At 42.5% G+C, this 24,103-nt stretch overlaps 1 protein-coding gene across 1 annotated transcript; it reads left to right on the top strand.

Annotated features, from left to right (window-relative positions):
* The first annotated feature begins 898 nt into the window (after window positions 1-898).
* On the top strand, window positions 899-23,007 carry LOC129813549 (serine/threonine-protein kinase OSR1-like). The gene is made up of 17 exons (XM_055865848.1): window positions 899-1,114; window positions 2,159-2,271; window positions 3,101-3,209; window positions 4,945-5,086; window positions 5,892-5,947; window positions 6,340-6,449; window positions 6,549-6,650; window positions 7,244-7,377; window positions 15,093-15,141; window positions 15,287-15,352; window positions 17,011-17,133; window positions 17,673-17,702; window positions 18,216-18,382; window positions 18,666-18,718; window positions 19,030-19,098; window positions 19,231-19,295; window positions 19,422-23,007. The coding sequence occupies exons 1-17, from the start codon at window positions 1,045-1,047 to the stop codon at window positions 19,494-19,496; spliced, it is 1,533 nt and encodes a 510-aa protein (XP_055721823.1). The 5' UTR covers window positions 899-1,044; the 3' UTR covers window positions 19,497-23,007.
* The last annotated feature ends 1,096 nt before the right edge of the window (window positions 23,008-24,103 follow it).

Below are 24,103 nucleotides of genomic sequence, written 5' to 3'. Positions count from 1 at the left end.
TATATATGTCTTGGATGGCAGGAAACTTGGCCCCAGTGATGTACTGGGCCGTACGCACTACCCACTGTAGCGCCTTACTGTCGGATGCCGAGCAGGATCAGCGGAGTGGAGGTGATAGCTGACAGCTGACTCTAATATTTGTAATTGATCATGTATATGTTTTTGGTGTTTGTTCTTTGTTATAGAGCCCAAAATAATGTAGAAGTGGTTTATCTCAGTTTTGGATAGATAACTCCTCGTTTTGTTGTTTGTTTAGTGTGTTCCAATTTCCCCAGAAGTGGTTAGATTATATGGATTATTCAATTATATTGAACTGATTTCTGACCTGCTGTTCCTTCTTTTTCTGTCTACACGAGCTGCAAAAAACACTCAAACTGGACAGATTTATCTACATCTCTTCATTCAAAGACTCAATCATGGTTACTCTTACTGACAGTTGTGGCTGCTTTGCTTGATGTATTGTTGTCTCCTCCTTCTTGCCCTTTGTGCTGTTGTCTATGGCCAATAATGTTTGTACCATGTTTTGTGCTGCTACCATGTTGTGCTGCTACCATGTTGTGTTGCTACCATACTGTGTTGTCATGTGTTGCTGCCATGATATGTTGTTGTCTCAGGTCTCTCTTAATGTAGAGTCTCTGTTGTTGTGGTGTGTGTTTTGGCCTATATTCTATTTTTATTTCATTTATTTTTATCCCAGCTCCCTCCCCCACATGAGGTCTTTTGCCTTTTGGTAGGCCGTCATTATAAATAAGAATTTGATTTGTTTTTAACTGACTTGCCTAGTTAAATAAAGGTTAAATAAAATCAATTCATCTGTATTGTTTAAGTGCCACACTTAAGATGGCGGCTTTTTCATTCCAATTTTGGCTACGCAGGGACGTGAGGCGCCTCGCAAGTGTCAAAGTTGTGTTGACAGTAGTAGCAGCAGGAACTGTCAGGGCGAGGTAGCTAACATCACGAGCCGAATGGAGTAATTATCTCGTTATATTTCAAGAAAACCAACCCACCACATTCCTTATAACACTGTAAACCTCCAACGAAGCCATGGCAGAGGACTCGAGTGCTCAAACTTGGTCCATCAACAAGGACGACTATGTACTCAACGAGGTGATTGGTGAGTATGTCGCTAGTCACACAGGTAGCGTGCTAACATCTTAGCTAGCTTTCTCGCAAGACAGCTATTTAGCTAACCTTAGCTCACTAACTTAAAGCTGGTTAGCTAACGTTAAACCTAGCTACAGCTAACCAACCTTACGTTTGACAGCTAACTAAGCTATTAGATATAACTAACTAAGTAACTTTAGATATAACGTTAACTAGCTAGGCCAAGCATCGGTTTCTCAGTTTTCGTTCATGGGTTGATAGCTAGCTAATTAGCTACCTTGTTAGCTTTTTTCCCCCCAGATGCTAACTTGAATAACTAGCCTAGTAGCTAACTTCGTTAGCTACAGTAGCTAGCTAAGTCGGGCAGCATAGTTGAAGTATGGAGGTGGGTGGTGCCTTCGCTGAAAGAAGACATGGGGCTTAGTGAGTCACTCATACCTTTGTGGTAGCAAGGAGTTGGTATTATTCAGGATTTTCTTTGTGTGATATGGACCGCGTTATGTTTGTTATTCTTCCTGTACAATGCATAAGACATGTAGCTAGCTAACGTTATATGCATAATATAGTTTAGTAGTTGAAGTTTGAGACCTAAATGAGACCTCACACTTGATACATTTTGGCCTTTTTAAGACACTATGTATCTCACTAGCTAATCACTTTTGATACAAATGGCAAAAGACACATGTCAAACAACCTTCCAGCAATATTTGTTTGTGGTAAATACAGACCTTTTTTTTCATTTTGTTGCAGACTAGTGGTTTTTGAATGAACCTCCATCTATTTCAGATCATTATGTATCAATACTTTAAAAAAAAGTACATTCTTATTAAACCCTTAACGTGTATGCATGTCATTTGTTTGTTGAAATGCATACTTTTTAATAAAAAATGTATCAAATACAACTACCGACTGTTTCATTGTTGAGATTCACATTCGCACTGAGTTGCCATCTTATTTTGTCATCCCCTCGGTTTGTCCCTGCAAGGGGTGCCACTGGCTTCCCTTTTGGATGTGTGTTACATTTGTAATTATTCCCCCTTCGTTTCCTCTTCAGGGAGTGGTGCCACGGCCGTGGTGCAGGCGGCCTACTGTGAGCCCAGGAAGGAGAGGGTGGCCATTAAACGCATTAACCTGGAGAAGTGTCAGACCAGCATGGACGAGCTCCTGGTAACCCAACCACAGAGAGCACCATTTATTTCAGGAGTTGGCAATATAGCAATCAATACTGTCTAATCAATCCTAGCTGATCATTTGACATAGCCTATTATCATATCTGGTATAGCTTAGCTGTAAGGTGGGCCTGTGAAAGATGAGAGTACAGCAGCAGGAACACACACATACACACACACACAATACCACGTACACACACATCCACGTACACAAACGCACGTACACACACAGGCTGTCAGTGTAAATCAGACAAGCTCAGGCCAGCAGCTGGACAGACACCAACACAGCGTTTGCAGCCCTTATTGCATAACATTCAGTAGGCCCCGGATCTACTCTGCCCTGTCTTGGCAACTCAATCAAGTCTGTCTTGGGGATAATGCCAATAGTGAAATAGAATAACTAGAACGGAAAAAGCCACAGTGATTTGACTTCACCCACCATGGCACATTGACTTGAATATGTTTGTCCCAGTAATTATATTTCTATGGTAGTGACATAACCTAGGTCACTCCTCACTCAGTCTTCCCTATTGGGGGCCTGCTCTGTCATGTGATCAGTCAGGTTCAGAACAAGCAGAACAGCTGTGGAGATTTAGCCTTCCTCTAGAGACTGATATCCAATCAACAAATCAACCCCTTAAGCTCTTGTTTGAATCTGACTAGGATTGGTTAAGCATAAGCAATATGGAGAAAATTCCACTTAGCCTGTCCAAAAATGGAAATATGTTACTGCGTTGTTGGGAGTCAAGACACAAACTCTTTACTGTACAATGTGCTGAGCCATTGAAGCTCATTCATTCCGTTTCTCTCTCTCTCTCTCCTTGCAGAAAGAGATCCAGGCCATGTCCCAGTGCCACCACCCCAACATTGTGTCCTACTATACGTCTTTCGTAGTGAAGGACGAGCTGTGGCTGGTGATGCGACTCCTCAGTGGTGGTGGGTATTGCTTTAGGGACGGTACCAGGCAAGGAAGTAGTGGAGCATAAATACCACTTATGTAGCTCTTTACTTGGTGGCGGACCGCCTTGCATAAAGCGTTGATTAGAGGAAACACTGCAGTCTGCTTTGCAATACTATACCAGAGGTGGTTGTTGGTTGTCCTCCAGCCCTACTGTAATCATCTTGATTCAACAAATCATCGAGAAGGGCTGGAGCAAAACCCTGCTCTCCAGGAGCTGGTTGGCCATCTCTGCTCCTGCCCACATCGAACAGACACTTCAGCCCTACCAGGCTCTATAAGCCCCAGCTAATAGTCTGCCAGCAGTTATAGCAGGGCTGAAGCAAAACCCTGCACATCTAGTAGCTCTCTAGGAGGATGGTTAGCTTGGTTCATCTCCATCCCAGCTGCCTGACTACCAGGCACTATAGGTCCCTGTCTGGAGGAAGCAGGGCCCTGAGCAGCAGCTTCTCTCCAGCTGTTGCCTTGGCTCTCAGCCTGCTGCGGTACTCTCCATCCTCCTGGCATGCATTAACAATGTCAAGAGATAGAGGGATAGGGCTTTCAGCTGTCGCACACGTTTCCTTACAAGCCTAGGTAAAACACAGCAGTAATAAAGTTCAGAGCCCTAGTTCAAACACCGCTCCTATCGCTGCACCGAACTAAAGCATGTCACTAACTAATAGTAGCCTGGTCTTCAGCTATTCAATAGATACTTAAGCTAACTAATAGTAGCCTGGTCTTCAGCTATTCAATAGATACTTCAGCTAACTAATAGTAGCCTGGTCTTCAGCTATTCAATAGATACTTCAGCTAACTAATAGTAGCCTGGTCTTCAGCTATTCAATAGATACTTCAGCTAACTAATAGTAGCCTGGTCTTCAGCTATTCAATAGATACTTCAGCAAGCTAATAGTAGCCTGGTCTTCAGCTATTCAATAGATACTTAAGCTAACTAATAGTAGCCTGGTCTTCAGCTATTCAATAGATACTTCAGCTAACAAATAGTAGCCTGGTCTTCAGCTATTCAATAGATACTTCAGCTAAGTAATAGTAACCTGGTCTGCAGCTATTCAATAGATACTTCAGCAAGCTAATAGTAGCCTGGTCTTCAGCTATTCAATAGATACTTCAGCTAAGTAATAGTAACCTGGTCTGCAGCTATTCAATAGATACTTCAGCAAGCTAATAGTAGCCTGGTCTTCAGCTATTCAAGACATACTTCAGCTAAATAATAGTAACCTGGTCTGCAGCTATTCAAAAGATACTTCAGCAAGCTAATAGTAACCTGGTCTGCAGCTATTCAATAGATACTTAAGCAAGCTAATAGTAACCTGGTCTTCAGCTATTCAATAGATACTTCAGCTAACTAATAGTAACCTGGTCTGCAGCTATTCAATAGATACTTCAGCTAACTAATAGTAGCCTGGTCTTCAGCTATTCAATAGATACTTCAGCTAACTAATAGTAACCTGGTCTGCAGCTATTCAATAGATACTTCAGCAAGCTAATAGTAGCCTGGTCTTCAGCTATTCAATAGATACTTCAGCAAGCTAATAGTAGCCTGGTCTTCAGCTATTCAAGACATACTTCAGCAAGCTAATAGTAGCCTGGTCTGCAGCTATTCAATAGATACTTCAGCTAACTAATAGTAGCCTGGTCTTCAGCTATTCAATAGATACTTCAGCTAACTAATAGTAACCTGGTCCTTTTGTTACTCTGTCACTTTGTCAGGCTCAGTACTGGACATCATTAAACACATCATATCTCGTGGGGAACATAAGTCTGGGGTGCTGGATGAGTCGTCCATAGCCACCATCCTCAAAGAGGTTCTAGAAGGACTGGAGTACCTGCATAAGAACGGGCAGATCCACAGGTCAGGACACTTTTTTTTGTTTTTTTTTTACCTTCAACTTAAAGTCAATTTGTACTTGAAATATTTAGCATTGATTTTGACCAGTTTTTTTTTTTTTTTCACTGACCACAGTCAAATTATAAGTGTGCATGTTGGAGTTGTCAGATTCAAGAGCCAGACCAAGAAATTGGCACACTTCCTTATTTTGTTAACTCTCTCATTCATTCATTGTCATTAATTTATGAACCAAACTACTAACTCCAATTTTGAAGATCTAACTCTCGCAAAGCCACATTGTTCGGGTTCGTGGGCTTTCACATTGTCCCATATTGATGAATATTTTATAGAGGGCTTTATGCATTGTTAAAGAGGTTTGTTTTATGTCACAGCTTCTCTCCCCAGGAAGCACTACAGCTGTAACACTACAGTGTCGTACATCTAAACATCAAGCCACAGACACACAGAATATTGACTCCTCTTCACTAATATGCGCTGCTCAGCATGTTTGGCTCAGATTTACAACAGTTAAGTCCTGATAAGGAAAAAGGGGCTTGGGTTTTTTGAAACAGTATGCACTCAACTACAGGGCACTTATTGTGAGTTTTTAAAGAAACAGCTAACTGTTTACAGCTAAAACAGGCCACACACACACACTGGATAATGAGTCCTCTTTGGTAGTGTGACCAACATGTCTGTGTTGTTGTCATAGGCCTCTACTAGAAAAACCTTTACATACACTAGGCTACTACTTATCATTCCCTGGCATTTACGTGTAGTTTAGTTTCATTTACAGGATACTGGTATATCTGGTTTCTTCCGTTCACAGGGATCTAAAGGCCGGAAATATTCTTCTCGGTGACGATGGCTCAGTGCAAATCGCAGGTATGGTCACATGTCCTTAACTGCCTATTTCTTAGATTTATGCTGTCAAAGTATTCAATGTTTTTTTTTTTTTTTTTTTTTCACTGCAAATTCTATCAAATTTATGCCGGCGTTTCCCCAAACTCGTTCCTCTAGACCCCAGGGGTGCACGTTTTAGTTTAGTTTCCCCCTTAGCACGACACCGCTGATTCAAATGATCCACTAATCATCAAGCTTTGATTAGCTGTGTAGTGTTAGGGCAAAAAACTAAACGTGGACCCCTTGAGATCCCGAGGACTGAGTTTTAGGAAAGCTCTGCTTTATGCTATTGATTCCTCTGAAACAAGTTCATTGGATATTTCTCTCTCACCACTCTTCTGCCCCACACCCCCCCGTCTGTCTGTCTTTCCCAGACTTTGGTGTGAGTGCCTTCTTAGCGGCTGGAGGAGACATGACCAGGACTAAGGTCAGGAAGACATTTGTTGGGACACCATGTTGGATGGCCCCGGAGGTCATGGAGCAGGTGGGGAGGGGCTATCCTCTTTCTCTCACTGTCTCTCTCTCCGTCTCTCTCTCTCTGTCTCTCTAAGATATCTTACCGTTATCCTTCATGTCTCCTCAGGTCAGAGGTTATGACTACAAAGCAGATATCTGGAGTTTTGGGATCACAGCCATCGAGCTGGCTACAGGAGCTGCACCGTATCACAAATATCCACCCATGAAGGTGATTTTCTACTTGGAGAGATGGAAGGAGTGTTGATCTTTATCCTCTGACTTCCTGACGACCAGTTGCTAAGCAGACTACCCTGGCTAAATAAATAGGTGTTGTACGTTTTGAGGCTGGTTGTAACCTGATGTTGTGTTGTAGGTGCTGAGGCTGGTTGTAACCTGATGTTGAGGCTGGTTGTAACCTGATGTTGTGTTGTAGGTGCCGAGGCTGGTTGTAACCCGATGCTGAGGCTGGTTGTAACCCGATGCTGAGGCTGGTTGTAACCCGATGCTGAGGCTGGTTGTAACCCGATGCTGAGGCTGGTTGTAACCCGATGCTGAGGCTGGTTGTAACCCGATGCTGAGGCTGGTTGTAACCCGATGTTGAGGCTGGTTGTAACCCGATGTTGAGGCTGGTTGTAACCCGATGTTGAGGCTGGTTGTAACCCGATGTTGAGGCTGGTTGTAACCCGATGTTGAGGCTGGTTGTAACCCGATGTTGAGGCTGGTTGTAACCCGATGTTGTGTTGAGGCTGGTTGTAACCTGATGTTGTGTTGTAGGTGCTGAGGCTGGTTGTAACCTGATGTTGTGTGTCTGTATATCTGTAGGTCCTGATGCTGACCCTGCAGAATGACCCTCCCTGCTTGGAGACGGGCATCCAGGACAAGGAGATGGTGAAGAAGTACGGCAAGTCCTTCAGGAAGATGATCTCACTCTGTCTACAGAAGGAGCCTGAGAAAAGGTGACTATTACCAAACACTCACAATGTATCCCATTTAACAGACGCTTTTATCCAAAGTGACTTACAGAACACAGGGTTCGTACCTGTGTACTACGTCATGAAAATCCTGGAAAAGTCATGGAATTTTTTTAATGGTGTTTTCCATGCCTGGAAAAGTGTAGGCAAAATAATCAAATCCTAGAAAAAGTTTAGGAAAAGTCATCAATTGATTTAATTTCTGTTAAATGTAATTTATTTATAAATCCCCCAAAATATCCACGTATTAGCTAGGATTGGAATGACACTTCACCTGCGTGTATGCTAAAGGAGTGGTTCGTTTTTCACTGTCAGACATTACAGCATGATGTAGGCCTAGCTTATAAACTATGGTAGAGAAGACTGACTAGATAGCCAATTCAAAACATATCTTGTACCCTCTAGTTAACTGTTTTGCTATTATTAACATGTATGAATGTTTTCAGCATGTCCCAAAAAAACGGCAGGTAGCCTCGTGGTTAGAGTGGAGGGGCGGCAGGTAGCCTCGTGGTTAGAGTGGAGGGGCGGCAGGTAGCCTCGTGGTTAGAGTGGAGGGGCGGCAGGTAGCCTCGTGGTTAGAGTGGAGGGGCGGCAGGTAGCCTCGTGGTTAGAGTGGAGGGGCGGCAGGTAGCCTCGTGGTTAGAGTGGAGGGGCGGCAGGTAGCCTCGTGGTTAGAGTGGAGGGGCGGCAGGTAGCCTCGTGGTTAGAGTGGAGGGGCGGCAGGTAGCCTCGTGGTTAGAGTGGAGGGGCGGCAGGTAGCCTCGTGGTTAGAGTGGAGGGGCGGCAGGTAGCCTCGTGGTTAGAGTGGAGGGGCGGCAGGTAGCCTCGTGGTTAGAGTGGAGGGGCGGCAGGTAGCCTCGTGGTTAGAGTGGAGGGGCGGCAGGTAGCCTCGTGGTTAGAGTGGAGGGGCGGCAGGTAGCCTCGTGGTTAGAGTGGAGGGGCGGCAGGTAGCCTCGTGGTTAGAGTGGAGGGGCGGCAGGTAGCCTCGTGGTTAGAGTGGAGGGGCGGCAGGTAGCCTCGTGGTTAGAGTGGAGGGGCGGCAGGTAGCCTCGTGGTTAGAGTGGAGGGGCGGCAGGTAGCCTCGTGGTTAGAGTGGAGGGGCGGCAGGTAGCCTCGTGGTTAGAGTGGAGGGGCGGCAGGTAGCCTCGTGGTTAGAGTGGAGGGGCGGCAGGTAGCCTCGTGGTTAGAGTGGAGGGGCGGCAGGTAGCCTCGTGGTTAGAGTGGAGGGGCGGCAGGTAGCCTCGTGGTTAGAGTGGAGGGGCGGCAGGTAGCCTCGTGGTTAGAGTGGAGGGGCGGCAGGTAGCCTCGTGGTTAGAGTGGAGGGGCGGCAGGTAGCCTCGTGGTTAGAGTGGAGGGGCGGCAGGTAGCCTCGTGGTTAGAGTGGAGGGGCGGCAGGTAGCCTCGTGGTTAGAGTGGAGGGGCGGCAGGTAGCCTCGTGGTTAGAGTGGAGGGGCGGCAGGTAGCCTCGTGGTTAGAGTGGAGGGGCGGCAGGTAGCCTCGTGGTTAGAGTGGAGGGGCGGCAGGTAGCCTCGTGGTTAGAGTGGAGGGGCGGCAGGTAGCCTCGTGGTTAGAGTGGAGGGGCGGCAGGTAGCCTCGTGGTTAGAGTGGAGGGGCGGCAGGTAGCCTCGTGGTTAGAGTGGAGGGGCGGCAGGTAGCCTCGTGGTTAGAGTGGAGGGGCGGCAGGTAGCCTCGTGGTTAGAGTGGAGGGGCGGCAGGTAGCCTCGTGGTTAGAGTGGAGGGGCGGCAGGTAGCCTCGTGGTTAGAGTGGAGGGGCGGCAGGTAGCCTCGTGGTTAGAGTGGAGGGGCGGCAGGTAGCCTCGTGGTTAGAGTGGAGGGGCGGCAGGTAGCCTCGTGGTTAGAGTGGAGGGGCGGCAGGTAGCCTCGTGGTTAGATCGAATCCCCGAGCTGACGAGGTAAAAATCTGCCTTTCTGCCCCTGATCAAGGCAGTTAACCCACTGTTCCCCGGTAGGCCGTCATTGTCAATAAGAATTTGTTCTTAACTGACTCGCCTCGTTAAATAAAAGGTTCGATAAAAGATCGCGAGTAAGGTTGATGAACTTTTTTAAACAATTGATATGATTCATTAAAATTATTTTTGACAGAACTAACGATTCACTTCGATGTTGTATTAGTTGGGATTTGGTTCATTCACGGTGAATTGAATCATGTGAATAAAAAATGATTTTTAGGAAAAAATATTACATGTAGCCTTTGGGATTATGTGGCTTGAACTTGTTTTGTAGATGCTGCCAGTTGATTTGATATCATGTAGATGCAGTACTGCCAGTTGATTTGATATCATGTAGATGCAGTACTGCCTGTTGATTTGATATCATGTAGATACAGTACTGCCAGTTGATTTGATATCATGGGGATACAGTACTGCCTGTTGATTTGATATCATGTAGATACAGTACTGCCTGTTGATTTGATATCATGTAGATACAGTACTGCCTGTTGATTTGATATCATGGAGATGCAGTACTGCCTGTTGATTTGATATCATGTAGATGCCGCCTGTTGATTCGATATCATGTAGATGCTGCCTGTTGATTTGATATCATGTAGATGCCGCCTGTTGATTTGATGTCATGTAGATGCAGTACTGCCAGTTGATTTGATGTCATGTAGTTGCCGCCTGTTGATTTGATGTCATGTAGATGCCGCCTGTTGATTCGATATCATGTAGATGCTGCCTGTTGATTTGATATCATGTAGATGCCGCCTGTTGATTTGATATCATGTAGATGCCGCCTGTTGATTTGATATCATGTAGATGCCGCCTGTTGATTCGATATCATGTAGATGCCGCCTGTTGATTTGATATCATGTAGATGCCGCCTGTTGATTTGATATCATGTAGATGCAGTACTGCCAGTTGATTTGATGTCATGTAGATGCCGCCTGTTGATTTGATATCATGTAGATGCCGCCTGTTGATTTGATATCATGTAGATGCCGCCTGTTGATTTGATATCATGTAGATGCCGCCTGTTGATTTGATATCATGTAGATGCCGCCTGTTGATTTGATATCATGTAGATGCCGCCTGTTGATTTGATATCATGTAGATGCCGCCTGTTGATTCGATATCATGTAGATGCAGTACTGCCAGTTGATTTGATGTCATGTAGATGCCGCCTGTTGATTTGATATCATGTAGATGCCGCCTGTTGATTTGATATCATGTAGATGCCGCCTGTTGATTTGATATCATGTAGATGCCGCCTGTTGATTTGATATCATGTAGATGCAGTACTGCCAGTTGATTTGATGTCATGTAGATGCCGCCTGTTGATTTGATATCATGTAGATGCCGCCTGTTGATTCGATATCATGTAGATGCAGTACTGCCAGTTGATTTGATGTCATGTAGATGCCGCCTGTTGATTTGATATCATGTAGATGCAGATGCTGCCTGTTGATTCGATATCATGTAGATGCCGCCTGTTGATTCGATATCATGTAGATGCAGATGCTGCCTGTTGATTCGATATCATGTAGATGCCGCCTGTTGATTCGATATCATGTAGATGCCGCCTGTTGATTCGATATCATGTAGATGCAGATGCTGCCTGTTGATTTGATATCATGCGGACGCAGTACTGCCAGTTGATTTGGGCTGGTCAGCCTGCAAAGTAAACACTTCCAAGGTAGCTAAGATAAATATTTTCACGATCGTCGTAACTTTGTATAGAGGACCAAGGCGCAGCGTGATAGAACAACATCTTATTTTTATTTTGAAGACGAACAAACGAACAAAAACAACAAACAGACGACCGTGAAGCTATTCAAACAAATAGTGCTGACACTAAACTCTACACATAGACAATTACCCACATTAACCTAATGCCTATGGCTGCCTTAAATATGGCTCCCAATCAGAGACAATGAATGACAGCTGTCTCTGAGAACCATTCAGGCAACCATAGACATACTTAGACACCTACACTCAACACAAACCCATACACTCTAACCAAAACCCCCTAGACACTACAACCACCCAAGACAAGACAAAAACACAAATATCCCCCGTCACACCCTGACCTAACCAAAATATTACAGAAAATAAAGATAACTAAAGCCAGGGCGTGACAAATATTTCCTGAAGAAAATGTGTGGTCTTGCTTCAGCTGAATTCAAAATATTTGTAGCCTGCCATAGCCACATGATCTTTGATATATTGAATGAGCCAATTATTTCAAAAGGAATAAAACGTATTTGGTTGAATTGTTTTACATCAAGAGTGGTCAACCATCCTCCGGGAGAGCTAATGGGTGCAGGCTTGTAATTCCAGTCCCCAGAAATGATTTGCTCAACCGCACCTTGATAAACTGTCTCTGTTTTTGAGCAGGGCTTGATCAAAAGCCTGCACATCCAGTATCTCTCCAGACTGAGGGTTGACCATGTGTTTTATACAGTTGTCTAACAGGTATTCTACTTTGGGGGGGGTTAAGTCTCTTGCTCAACGACAGGAGATGGTACATGGTATCAGAGAGAAGCCTCCCAGTGTCGATACCACATTACACACATTATTTATACGTACGTAGAGATGCCGCCAATTGTTGGTCATGGAAATTTAGTTCAAAGTACTGAAAAAGTTATGACATTCCATCTGTCAAAATCTGTATGCACAGTGAGTTTATAATGTATGTGGCCCCAGTGGGAATTAAACCCATAAAACCAGACGTTGCTGGTTCAAGTCTAACCAACTGAGCCCACAAAAGTCCACTGACCTGGGAAGGGTATAGTACCGGGTAGAGGTCGACCTCTAGTACCCGGGGATATTCCTGGAGAGCTTTCCCAGTTCACACTTTTGCTCCAAAGCTAATCTCACCAATGTGATTCTACTAATCAGATGTGTTAACAACAGGTTTGGTGGCTCCTGCTAATTAGTAAACTAATTCCATCGTGACACCATTTCTCACCAAGTTGTCCTTTGTGTGGTGCACCAGAAAGACGATACCTCCTATTAGTCATTCAGTCTTATTCTGGGTCTCAACCATTCTCAATCCCATTTTCTAGTTGAGTGGGTTCTCTTACCTAATCTGATTTCCTTCCTGTCCTGCACTAGTAAAGCACGTTGTGTGCTGTTAATGTCCTGCAGTAGTAAAAGCACGTTCTGTGTCTTTATCTTAATGTCCTGCAGTAGTAAAAGCACTTTCTGTGTCTTTATCTTAATGTCCTGCAGTAGTAAAGCACCTTGTCTTAATGTCCTGCAGTAGTAAAGCACCTTGTCTTAATGTCCTGCAGTAGTAAAGCACCTTGTCTTAATGTCCTGCAGTAGTAAAGCACCTTGTCTTAATGTCCTGCACTAGTAAAGCACCTTGTCTTAATGTCCTGCACTAGTAAAGCACCTTGTCTTAATGTCCTGCACTAGTAAAGCACCTTCTCTTAATGTCCTGCAGTAGTAAAGCACCTTGTCTTAATGTCCTGCAGTAGTAAAGCACCTTGTCTTAATGTCCTGCAGTAGTAAAGCACCTTGTCTTAATGTCCTGCACTAGTAAATCACCTTGTCTTAATGTCCTGCACTAGTAAAGCACCTTGTCTTAATGTCCTGCACTAGTAAATCACCTTGTCTTAATGTCCTGCACTAGTAAATCACCTTGTCTTAATGTCCTGCACTAGTAAAGCACCTTGTCTTAATGTCCTGCAGTAGTAAAGCACCTTGTCTTAATGTCCTGCACTAGTAAAGCACCTTGTCTTAATGTCCTGCACTAGTAAAGCACCTTGTCTTAATGTCCTGCACTAGTAAAGCACCTTGTCTTAATGTCCTGCAGTAGTAAAGCACCTTGTCTTAATGTCCTGCACTAGTAAAGCACCTTGTCTTAATGTCCTGCACTAGTAAAGCACCTTGTCTTAATGTCCTGCAGTAGTAAAGCACCTTGTCTTAATGTCCTGCAGTAGTAAAGCACCTTGTCTTAATGTCCTGCAGTAGTAAAGCACCTTGTCTTAATGTCCTGCAGTAGTAAAGCACCTTGTCTTAATGTCCTGCAGTAGTAAAGCACCTTGTCTTAATGTCCTGCACTAGTAAAGCACCTTGTCTTAATGTCCTGCACTAGTAAAGCACCTTGTCTTAATGTCCTGCACTAGTAAAGCACCTTGTCTTAATGTCCTGCACTAGTAAAGCACCTTGTCTTAATGTCCTGCACTAGTAAAACACCTTGTCTTAATGTCCTGCACTAGTAAAACACCTTGTCTTAATGTCCTGCACTAGTAAAGCACCTTGTCTTAATGTCCTGCAGTAGTAAAGCACCTTGTCTTAATGTCCTGCAGTAGTAAAGCACCTTGTCTTAATGTCCTGCAGTAGTAAAGCACCTTGTCTTAATGTCCTGCACTAGTAAAGCACCTTGTCTTAATGTCCTGCACTAGTAAATCACCTTGTCTTAATGTCCTGCACTAGTAAATCACCTTGTCTTAATGTCCTGCACTAGTAAAGCACCTTGTCTTAATGTCCTGCACTAGTAAAGCACCTTGTCTTAATGTCCTGCACTAGTAAAGCACCTTGTCTTAATGTCCTGCACTAGTAAAGCACCTTGTCTTAATGTCCTGCACTAGTAAAGCACCTTGTCTTAATGTCCTGCACTAGTAAAGCACCTTGTCTTAATGTCCTGCACTAGTAAATCACCTTGTCTTAATGTCCTGCACTAGTAAAGCACCTTGTCTTAATGTCCTGCACTAGTAAAGCACCTTGTCTTAATGTCCTGCACTAGTAAAGCACCTTGTCTTAATGTCCTGCAGTAGTAAAGCACCTTGTCTTAATGTCCTGCACTAGTAAAGCACCTTGTCTTAATGTCCTGCACTAGTAAAGCACCTTGTCTTAATGTCCTGCACTAGTAAATCACCTTGTCTTAATGTCCTGCACTAGTAAAGCACCTTGTCTTAATGTCCTGCACTAGTAAAGCACCTTGTCTTAATGTCCTGCACTAGTAAAGCACCTTGTCTTAATGTCCTGCACTAGTAAAGCACCTTGTCTTAATGTCCTGCACTAGTAAAGCACCTTGTCTTAATGTCCTGCACTAGTAAAGCACCTTGTCTTAATGTCCTGCACTAGTAAAGCACCTTGTCTTAATGTCCTGCACTAGTAAAGCACCTTGTCTTAATGTCCTGCACTAGTAAAGCACCTTGTCTTAATGTCCTGCACTAGTAAAGCACCTTGTCTTAATGTCCTGCACTAGTAAAGCACCTTGTCTTAATGTCCTGCACTAGTAAAGCACCTTGTCTTAATGTCCTGCACTAGTAAAGCACCTTGTCTTAATGTCCTGCACTAGTAAAGCACCTTGTCTTAATGTCCTGCACTAGTAAAGCACCTTGTCTTAATGTCCTGCACTAGTAAAGCACCTTGTCTTAATGTCCTGCACTAGTAAAGCACCTTGTCTTAATGTCCTGCACTAGTAAAGCACCTTGTCTTAATGTCCTGCAGTAGTAAAGCACCTTGTCTTAATGTCCTGCAGTAGTAAAGCACCTTGTCTTAATGTCCTGCAGTAGTAAAACACCTTGTCTTAATGTCCTGCAGTAGTAAAGCACCTTGTCTTAATGTCCTGCACTAGTAAAGCACCTTGTCTTAATGTCCTGCACTAGTAAAGCACCTTGTCTTAATGTCCTGCACTAGTAAAGCACCTTGTCTTAATGTCCTGCAGTAGTAAAACACCTTGTCTTAATATCCTGCAGTAGTAAAGCACGTTGTGTTGTCTTTCAGACCAACTGCTGCTGAGCTGCTGAAGCACAAATTCTTCACGAAAGCAAAGGTAAAGCCCACATATACATCTGTAGAGGACAGGAACATTTACAAGATGTATGCTGTTAACAGAGGGGGGGGGGGGGGTAGAACCCATGTTGTCGTCCATGTGCTTGTTAAAAATCTTGTCTCTCTGTCTGCCTCTTGTCTCGCAGAATAATGAATACTTGGAAGAGAAGCTGCTTCAGAAGGGTCCATCGATAGGAGACCGATCTAAACGGGTACGACAATAACCCCTTGATGTTTATAGTGGACTCCACATGACCTTCAGATCTGCTGTACTCTATTGCTGTTCTATATTAACGTTATGTAATTTTTACATTCCCCCCCCCCCCCTTGAACAGGCCTCCCTGTTGTTAAGTCACTCTAGTGGAAGTATTGGTATGCATTGAGGAATTTGTACATACAGTACCAGTCAAAAGTTTGGACACCTACTCATTCCAGGGTTTTTATTTGATTTTTTTACTATTTTCTACATTGTAGAATAATAACGAAGACATCAAAACTATGAAATAACACACATAGAATCAGGTAGTTGACATCAAGGCAAAAGAGTGGCTACGTTGAAGAATCTAAAATATATTTTTATATATTTGTTTAACACTTTTTTTTAAAAATTGGTTACAACATGATTCCATATGTGTTAATTCATAGTTTTGATGTCTTCGTTATTGTTCTACAATGTAGAAAAGAGTTAAAAAATTTAAGAAAAACCCTTGAATGAGTAGGTGTGTCTCAACTTTTGACTGGCACTGTAGCTTCAGTGTGAAACATCAAGCTCTGTTGCCATATACACTATCATACACTACATAGACACTACGTAGACACTATCATACACTACATATACGCTATCAAACACTACATAGACACTACGTAGACACTATCATACACTACATATACACTATCAAACATTACATAGACACTACAGGGGGAAATATATTAGTTATCCAAGTTTCCAGGGACTTATATTAGTGTGAGATAAAAGATAGATATTTACGTTTTAGATGGATTTTTAAAAATCTTTTTTTATATAACCTTTTATTTAACTAGGCAAGTCAGTTTACAATGATGGCCTAGGAACAGGAGGTTAAACTGCCTTGTTCAGGGGCAGAACAACATATTTTTACCTTGTCAGCTCGGGGATGCGATCCAGCAACCTTTCGGTTACCTGCCGCACCATGTATCTATATAGTGTTTCACTGTATGATCCTAACCAGAAAGACAGTTTTTTTTCAGCTGAGTACTTAGCCATTTATAATAACCCACTGATATTCTTGTAGCCTATAATGTATCTAAAAAAAAAAGCATTAACCCGCCAACCAGTCTGTGTCCAGTCTGCTCAGTGCTTGTGCCGCGGCTGGGTAGGCCTGTGTAGTTTCAGAATAAGGAAGTGAGTGCTGTAACGTAGAGCACATGTTAATATTTCAACTGTACCAGCTAACACACGGGACCTCAAACATGGGCAGGCATGCAGACACTGAGCGTTACATCACAAACCTAAGACTAGGGTGTGCATTAGTAGTCTAGGCTTTTATTTAGTTATTTATTTTTCACCTTTATTTAACCAGGTAGGCTAGTTCTCATTTACAACTGCGACCTGGCCAAGATAAATCAAAGCAGTGCGACACAAACAACAACACAGAGTTACACATTGGAATAAACAAACATAGTCAATAATACAATAGAGAAAAAAAATACATTTTTTCCCCCCCTATGTATAGTGTGTGCAAATGAGGCTTACTGTATAGGAGGGAAATGTTCCACAATGGGTTTGTTTGGTTTGCCTGTTTTTATATGTTTTATGTGGTGAGGTTGAGGGAATGGTCACCTGTTTAAATGCTGAAGACTTTAGTGTGTTACTGTGTGGTGACTGATGCAGGTGCGTCGCGTGCCTGGCTCCAGTGGCCGTCTCCATAAGACCGAGGACGGGGAGTGGGAGTGGAGTGATGATGAGTTGGACATGGAGAGTGAAGAGGGCCAGGCTGCGGTGGCAGCTCTACGGGTGAGACCAGCTTACCCCTAGCTAGCCTGACCTGGCTTTAAATACTAGCTCAAACCTTTCAAATACTTATAGGGATGTTTACCCCAGACACAGATTTTTATTTTTTTTAAGCCTAGTCCTGGGCTAAAAAAAAGTATCCTCAATGGAGATTCTTTATCTGAAGTGCTTTTTTTTAGTCTAGGACTAGGGTTAATCTGTGTCTGGGAAACTGGCCCTTAGTGTTTTCTCTAGCCTGCCTGGAGTGGGTTGTGCTTTTGATACTATTCTATTGGTGTCCTTGTGCCTGGCAAGCCCAGGTAAACTATTTCAAAATGATTTGAGGTCGTATTTGAACCCATGTCTCCTAGCTGTAGCCTTACTGTAGCCCTGTAGTAGTTCAATACCACCTTGGACTCAATCAACTAAATCAATCAATCAGATGTTCAATCAAACCTGTTACTGTGTGTGTGGGGGAGAGAGAGAAAAAAATAAAATATATATGTAATAATTAATTGTGTGTTCTTCTGATGTCTGTTAATCTTTGTCGTATTCCATTCTAGTCTCCCAGAGTGAAAGATGGCTCCATCGAGGTAAGCCCCGGTGTTGGTATCAAATCAGAACACCTCAAACTTGTTATCTATTCATTGCTGGAACAATAGGTGCTTTTAGTTGTGCATGAAATTTGCATGAAATTTGAATTAGAAGAATTATTGCCAAATGCCTTGATCGAAGTCTCTTTTTAAATAATCTGCCCCCCCCCCCCCCCCCAAAACATGTATGCTACATGTAGTTGATGACGTAACACTTTACTGAAGGCAGGCATACAGGTATAATGCATTATGGTGCGTTCATAATGCATTATAAGACTTGTCATAAGTATCTACAGCCACGTTCACACTGCACTGAGCTGACAGTCTCCTTACTCCTTGGGTTAAGTGAATGCAGTGTGAAAAGGTCTTTACATTTTAAATCATTTAGCAGATGCTCTTATCCAGAGCATTCATCTTAAGGTAACTAGGTAAGACAACCACATTCGCATTTTAAATGGTTATTGAATCTCTTCCTGATACAGTAAGAGTTTATTTTTCTCTGGTTCTTCTCAGATTTTCCCTCCAGAGGATGGTTCGCCCAGTCTGCTCCGTCCAGGAGGGGCAGGGCAGGACAAGGACAACCCGGGTGAGGCCACCCTGATCCAGGGGGACGTTCCAGCCCAGGACCCCGCTGCCTCCTCCACCACCAAAGTCCCCATCAGCCTGGTGTTGAGGTTGAGGTATGTATCATTTGGTGCAGGGGTCTTCAACCCCTGGTCCATGGACCGATGCTGGTCCCTGGGATGTTACTGACCAGTTCCTCAGATGCTTCACTGATATGACAGTGATTCAGTCCGGTCCCCAAGTGCTAGTTTTAATTTGTAGTCCTCTGGTCTGTCCGTGGGACGCATTGTTTTAGAAAAACTGACCTAGTGGATGTTTGCTGTGCTTTTTCTATTATACCACGCAGTTATTTCACATATCTTAACGTTCTAATAACCAGTTCTAACTTTCCTCTCCCAGAAACTTGAAGAAAGAACTGAATGACATCCGTTTTGAGTTTATGCCTGGAAGAGGTAGGTGTTTGTGTTTTTTTTTAACATCACCAGGTGTATTCTGCTCTTATGTTGAACCGGAGTCGAGGGGGAGCGGACACTGACTTTTATTGTATGCTTGTGTCAACAATCCTCCCGCTCTCGCTTTCTCTCTCGCTCTCTTGCTTTCTCTCGCTTCTGCCTCTCTCAATTCAATTCAAGGGGCTTTATTGGCATGGGAAACATATGTTTACATTGCCAAAGCAAGTGAAATAGATAATAAAACCAAAGTTAAATAAACGATAAAAAATGAACTGTAAACATTACTCTCTCTCTCTCTCTCTCTCTCTCAGACTCAGCTGATGGAGTGTCTCAGGAGTTAGTTTCAGCAGGACTGGTCGATGGGAAAGACTTAGTGGTCGGTGAGTGAGAAACCTAGGATAAGTCATACAAAGGCCACCATTGTTCAGAGTTCAGGCAGAGATGGCTGAAATGAGGGTGTTTTCTCAATGACTTCTCAGTAACTCCTGCTTTCATCTCTGGGTTCTTTCCAGTTGCTGCCAATTTGCAGAAGATTGTCGACGATCCTCTCAACAATAAAAATGTCACTTTCAAACTGGTAAGTTTGCTAAACCTTCCATTGTCCTATTGAAACAACTCTGTGCCCTGTTCAACAGCCTATGAGGACGGATGCACTCAGAATACTTTTTCTTTCTTTCTTTCCGTTCTCCTTTTCTCCTCTCAGGCATCTGGCATAGATGAGTCGGAGATCCCTGACGATGTCAAGCTGATGGGTTTCGCTCAGCTCAGCATCAGTTAACTCAACGGTCTTTCATCAAAGAACAACAGAACAGCATAGTTCTATATTCCAAGACGACACTACTGCCAAGGAGAAGAGCTGCATTTGTCAACCTGTAGGGTTCTTTTCTTTACTGAACTCTGCTGTGTTACTTAAAATGGACGGGCTATGAGAACGGGACCAGCGCAACAGTAAAAAAAAAAAAACAACAACAGTTAGAACAGGAAATCACATTTTGAGAAGAGTTTATAGCAGGACCGATCCACAACGTGTATCTGGGAGGGAGGACGACGTCGCAATCAACGATGTCATCATCGACTTATTAAAAAAAAATAAAAAAAATAAACAAACAACAAACCATTTTCCTAGTTAGTGTTGTACAATCCAAAAGCATTATATAATACATTGGAACTGCTGCCAGTTCTGGAAGTGGTAACAACAAATGCCTTTTTATCGACCGTGCCACTGAACCAACGGAGTGTTGTGTGTGTGTGTGTGTAGAGGCCTCCACTATTAGATATCATACTGTATACTGCCTCTCAAATGGACACCTATTACCTACATAGTGCATTATTTATGGGCCTCGGTCAAAAGTAGTGCACTATGTAGGGAACGGGGGGGAGGCATTTGGGATGTGGAATGGTATATCAGGCAGTGTAAAGGTGGGGATGGGGTCTTAGTAAGGATCTATTACAGTGCGGTTCTATGTAGTAGAGGGATTGAATGGCTTGAGTTCACGTGATAATATGATTGATATTAAACTGTAGGGGGCCCTTAGTCACACACAGTTTAAACCCCTTATTACACCGTAACTAGCCAGTTTTATCATGAACCAGAAAGAACTAGCATTTCTCTTAGTGTATATCATAACATAAGTTGACGAAAGCTTCCTTAGCTGTCTCATACGCTTTCTTGAGTGTATCTGTTGACATAAGCTCTCATAGGTGTATCATAAGTTGACATTATCTGTCATAAGTTAACTGTTGACATCAGCTGTTATAACCTCTCATTGCTGTATCATTAGTTCAGGTTACCCCAGACAGACAGACCTCGTTGCTCTAACGTGGAAGGGGGTCTGTTCAGGAGGGAGAAATGTTACAGGACATAGTGAAACGTTCAGATGTAAAAAAATGTATAGTGTAGAACAGATAGGATTGCCTGTCGTATAGATTTGGGAGTCGGTGTCTGCTCTATTCATTACATTTCTATGTGCAAACCTTCTGGACCGTGAATCCAGTGTTTTAATACGTGAAGAAGGTAAAACAATACCTTACTGAGACCTTGATAATTATGGTCTTGGGAGTGACTATGCAACTTTGTCTCTAATGTCCAGTACCAGCGGTTCACTAGCCACTGGACCTCTGTTATCTCGCTTGCTAGCTGTCATCACTATGTATCTTATATCAATAGCTAGCTATCGGTCATTATGTCTCATCTCACTAGCTAACTATCTGTCATCACTATGTCTCTTATCTCACTAGCTAGCAATCTGTCATCACTATGGCCACTGGACCTCTGTACTCTCGCTAGCTAGCCGTCATCGTTATGTCTCTATAGACATTTATGTCTGTTCCGTCATCGTAGATGGACAAAATCATTTGTGTCGTCCAATCCATCCACTCACCTGAAAGTCACCGACTGTTGTCACTCCCACTTTACATTGTATGTTGGCAGTGTTGGACAAGCTACTATGAAAATATAGTTTACCAAGCTACCAATTACTTCACGCTGGAAGAAGTTAAGCTACACTAAAGTTACCCTTAAGAAAAACATAGTTGAACAAAAGTTACTTAGGAAAAAGTAGTTTACTACAAACTTTATGAAAAATAATATCTGAATCTGTAATGGCAAATTACAAATTTAAACAAAAAGTGAGAATTAGTCAGGTCTCATTCTGAAAAATAAAGTATATTCATGCCTACTTAACACAACTTGTTGCACAAAAAAAAAACTGTGTGTAATTCCAATAGTTAGCTACACCGCTACATGGTTAAACAGTAGTGTGTAATTCCAGTAGTTAGCTACACCGCTACATGGTAAAACAGTAGTGTGTAATTCCAGTAGTTAGCTACATGGCTAAAAGTTATTAACTACTGAAAACACTACCAAGATTAGAATTTAATTCAACTACCGCCAAGCTACTGCAAAATGTAATTAAATGACTTGTTGAACTAAATTTAGAAATACAGTCAACTACTCCCCAACACGGTTGGTTGGTGTGTGATGTGCATTTGCTGGTTCAGGTACTGTTGTAAATCGGTCTATTTAGCAGATGTTGTATTTTGAAAAGGTACGTACATTTATAACGGGAACTGATGATGGATGCCACAACATGCACTGTCAGTCACACACCCTCCCAGAGGTATGTTTGTGAGTAGGAGACAAAGCAACAACATCGACTGTTTCTGGAGTACATTTCTAAGACGGATAGAAGGCTCTTATTGTACATATGATTACGTCAGAAAAATAACTGGTATACTTGATCAGCTCATCCAGTCTATAAGTTAAAATAATGAAACTACAGCAAGTTTTTTTTTTTGTATCGAGTTTTCCCACTGTTGGCCTTCTGTTAGATATTCATCACTAATTCCAAGTTATGTTGCTAATCATGCCACATCTGATTTGCTAAATTGGCACTTTTTTTTATTTTTTATTATTATCAATATATTATTAACATAGCTGTGTATTTTAGTTCAAAAGGCTTGTGATCTGGCTCACATTCTATGATTTTGTTGTCATGGTGATCTTTTAATATGCAATTTGTATTTTTTTTTTCGAATCACTGAAACCGTTCCAATTTAGAGTTGGTTTCCTGTAGTAAGTCACACAAACTGGAATGATGTTCCTCAACAAATGTACATGTAGGTCTAGCTAACAAACACAACAAAATGACACAACTGAAACCTTTCCCATTAGTGTGATTATGCTGCTTTCAGACTGAGCAATAATGTCAAAGAAAGTTAGCCTGGGTGCCGGTCTCTTTGTGCCATAATCCCAAATCCCTGTTACTCATTGTCATGGAAAACAATGCAATATGACAAGAGAATAAACAGATTTGGGACACCCAGGCTAGAAGAAAGTGTGAGCTGATAGCAAAATGACTCTTCCCCCTCTGTATTGTGATACCAATTGGAAAGCCACTGTTGTCAGGTAGATATCTGTCACAAGGCAAACTCTTTTGAATGATGAGTATTTATTATAACACTCACTTGGAAATGAATGAACTTTATGATTTTTTTTTTTTAAGTTGGTTTTACTTGAAACCAATGCATATATTTTCAATGTTGTGTATCGTCACAAAACGTGCACGTGATCAAAATCAAGTGTGTTGATTATTTGAAGAATGTTATTTGTGAAACCTTTAGAAATTAAATTACAACTTGATGTCATGAATTAAAAGCCCTTTGCTGAATCAATGTTGTAAATGTGTGGTTAAAAGAAACTTGCCATCACACACAAACATGAAAACAATTCTGGTCAACTATTATTTCTATAAACTGGTGAATAGGCAAATAAAATCACATGATTTGAATCAAGTTTCAAGAGTTTTGTTTCTTTAAATTCATAGTCTGTTTTATGCAGGTTCTTGGCAAATAAAAACGATGTGAATCTGGGTCATGGCACCACAGTAGCCGGCGTCACCTCTGCTGCTAACAGTAATGCTTCCTTCCCTGGCTCGAACTTATGGCACTTTGCTCCATAAACACGTGACCGCCCGCTTGACAACATATAAACCGGTTGCGCCACAAAGGATCCAATTAATTGGCAACATTCCAAATTGTGGATGAGATAGTACCAGAATCTCAATCTATTACACTGTTGTTGTTTTTTTACTGATCATGAGACCTGACCCGAAACTAGTTATAGGCTGTAACTGGTTTTCAGTCTGGTCACAAGGGCAGGAAGATCTACTAGCCCTTGCAAGCATAGCCAGATAATAGTTTCAGTTACATTGATGCTACAGAGGTTTTGTACAGTTTCAGCCAGTAGTTTTGAAAGTAGTCTAGTGCTCGCTCACAAGCTAAGCCACGATTGTTTAGAATGTCATCCATTTCGTGTCATGTGTTACATCCTGCAATTTGTATAGTATGTTACAAATTCGTAAGTGCTTTCACTATGAAAGGGACGAACACGCAACTCACAGGAACGAAATATTTGAAGCGTTAAATGTAAGGATTTGCGTGTCTTTCTTGACCAGGAGAAGACTACAGATGGTGTACTATGCAGGTCAGGAGGGGAAATTATAATTTGATGGTACATGAGTCATAAAAATCTGTTGGAGAGGAGATTGTTCCTCAAACAGAATGATAGAAATATAATTCATTGTCTAAACAAACAAAAAGGAATGAGAAGAGAAAAAAAATATGAGAGATTTGAAACCATAAGATGTTATTATGCTTTTGTTGGTGTTCTTATCTGTGTTCTTGGTGTTCTTATCTGTGTTCTTGGTGTTCTTATCTGTGTTCTTTGTGTTCTTATCTGTGTTCTTGGTGTTCTTATCTCTGTTCTTGGTGTTCTTATCTGTGTTCGTATCTATTTGCCTGTAGGAATGTGACCATCTTGAACAATGCAAGCGATCTGAAAGTGGTTGAACTCCCACAGAATCATCCAAACTTCAAACCGTGTGG

This window comes from Salvelinus fontinalis, chromosome 17 (assembly GCF_029448725.1).
Source record: "Salvelinus fontinalis isolate EN_2023a chromosome 17, ASM2944872v1, whole genome shotgun sequence".
Taxonomy (NCBI): Eukaryota; Metazoa; Chordata; class Actinopteri; order Salmoniformes; family Salmonidae; genus Salvelinus; species Salvelinus fontinalis.
This window is presented reverse-complemented; position numbering and strand designations above follow the sequence as displayed.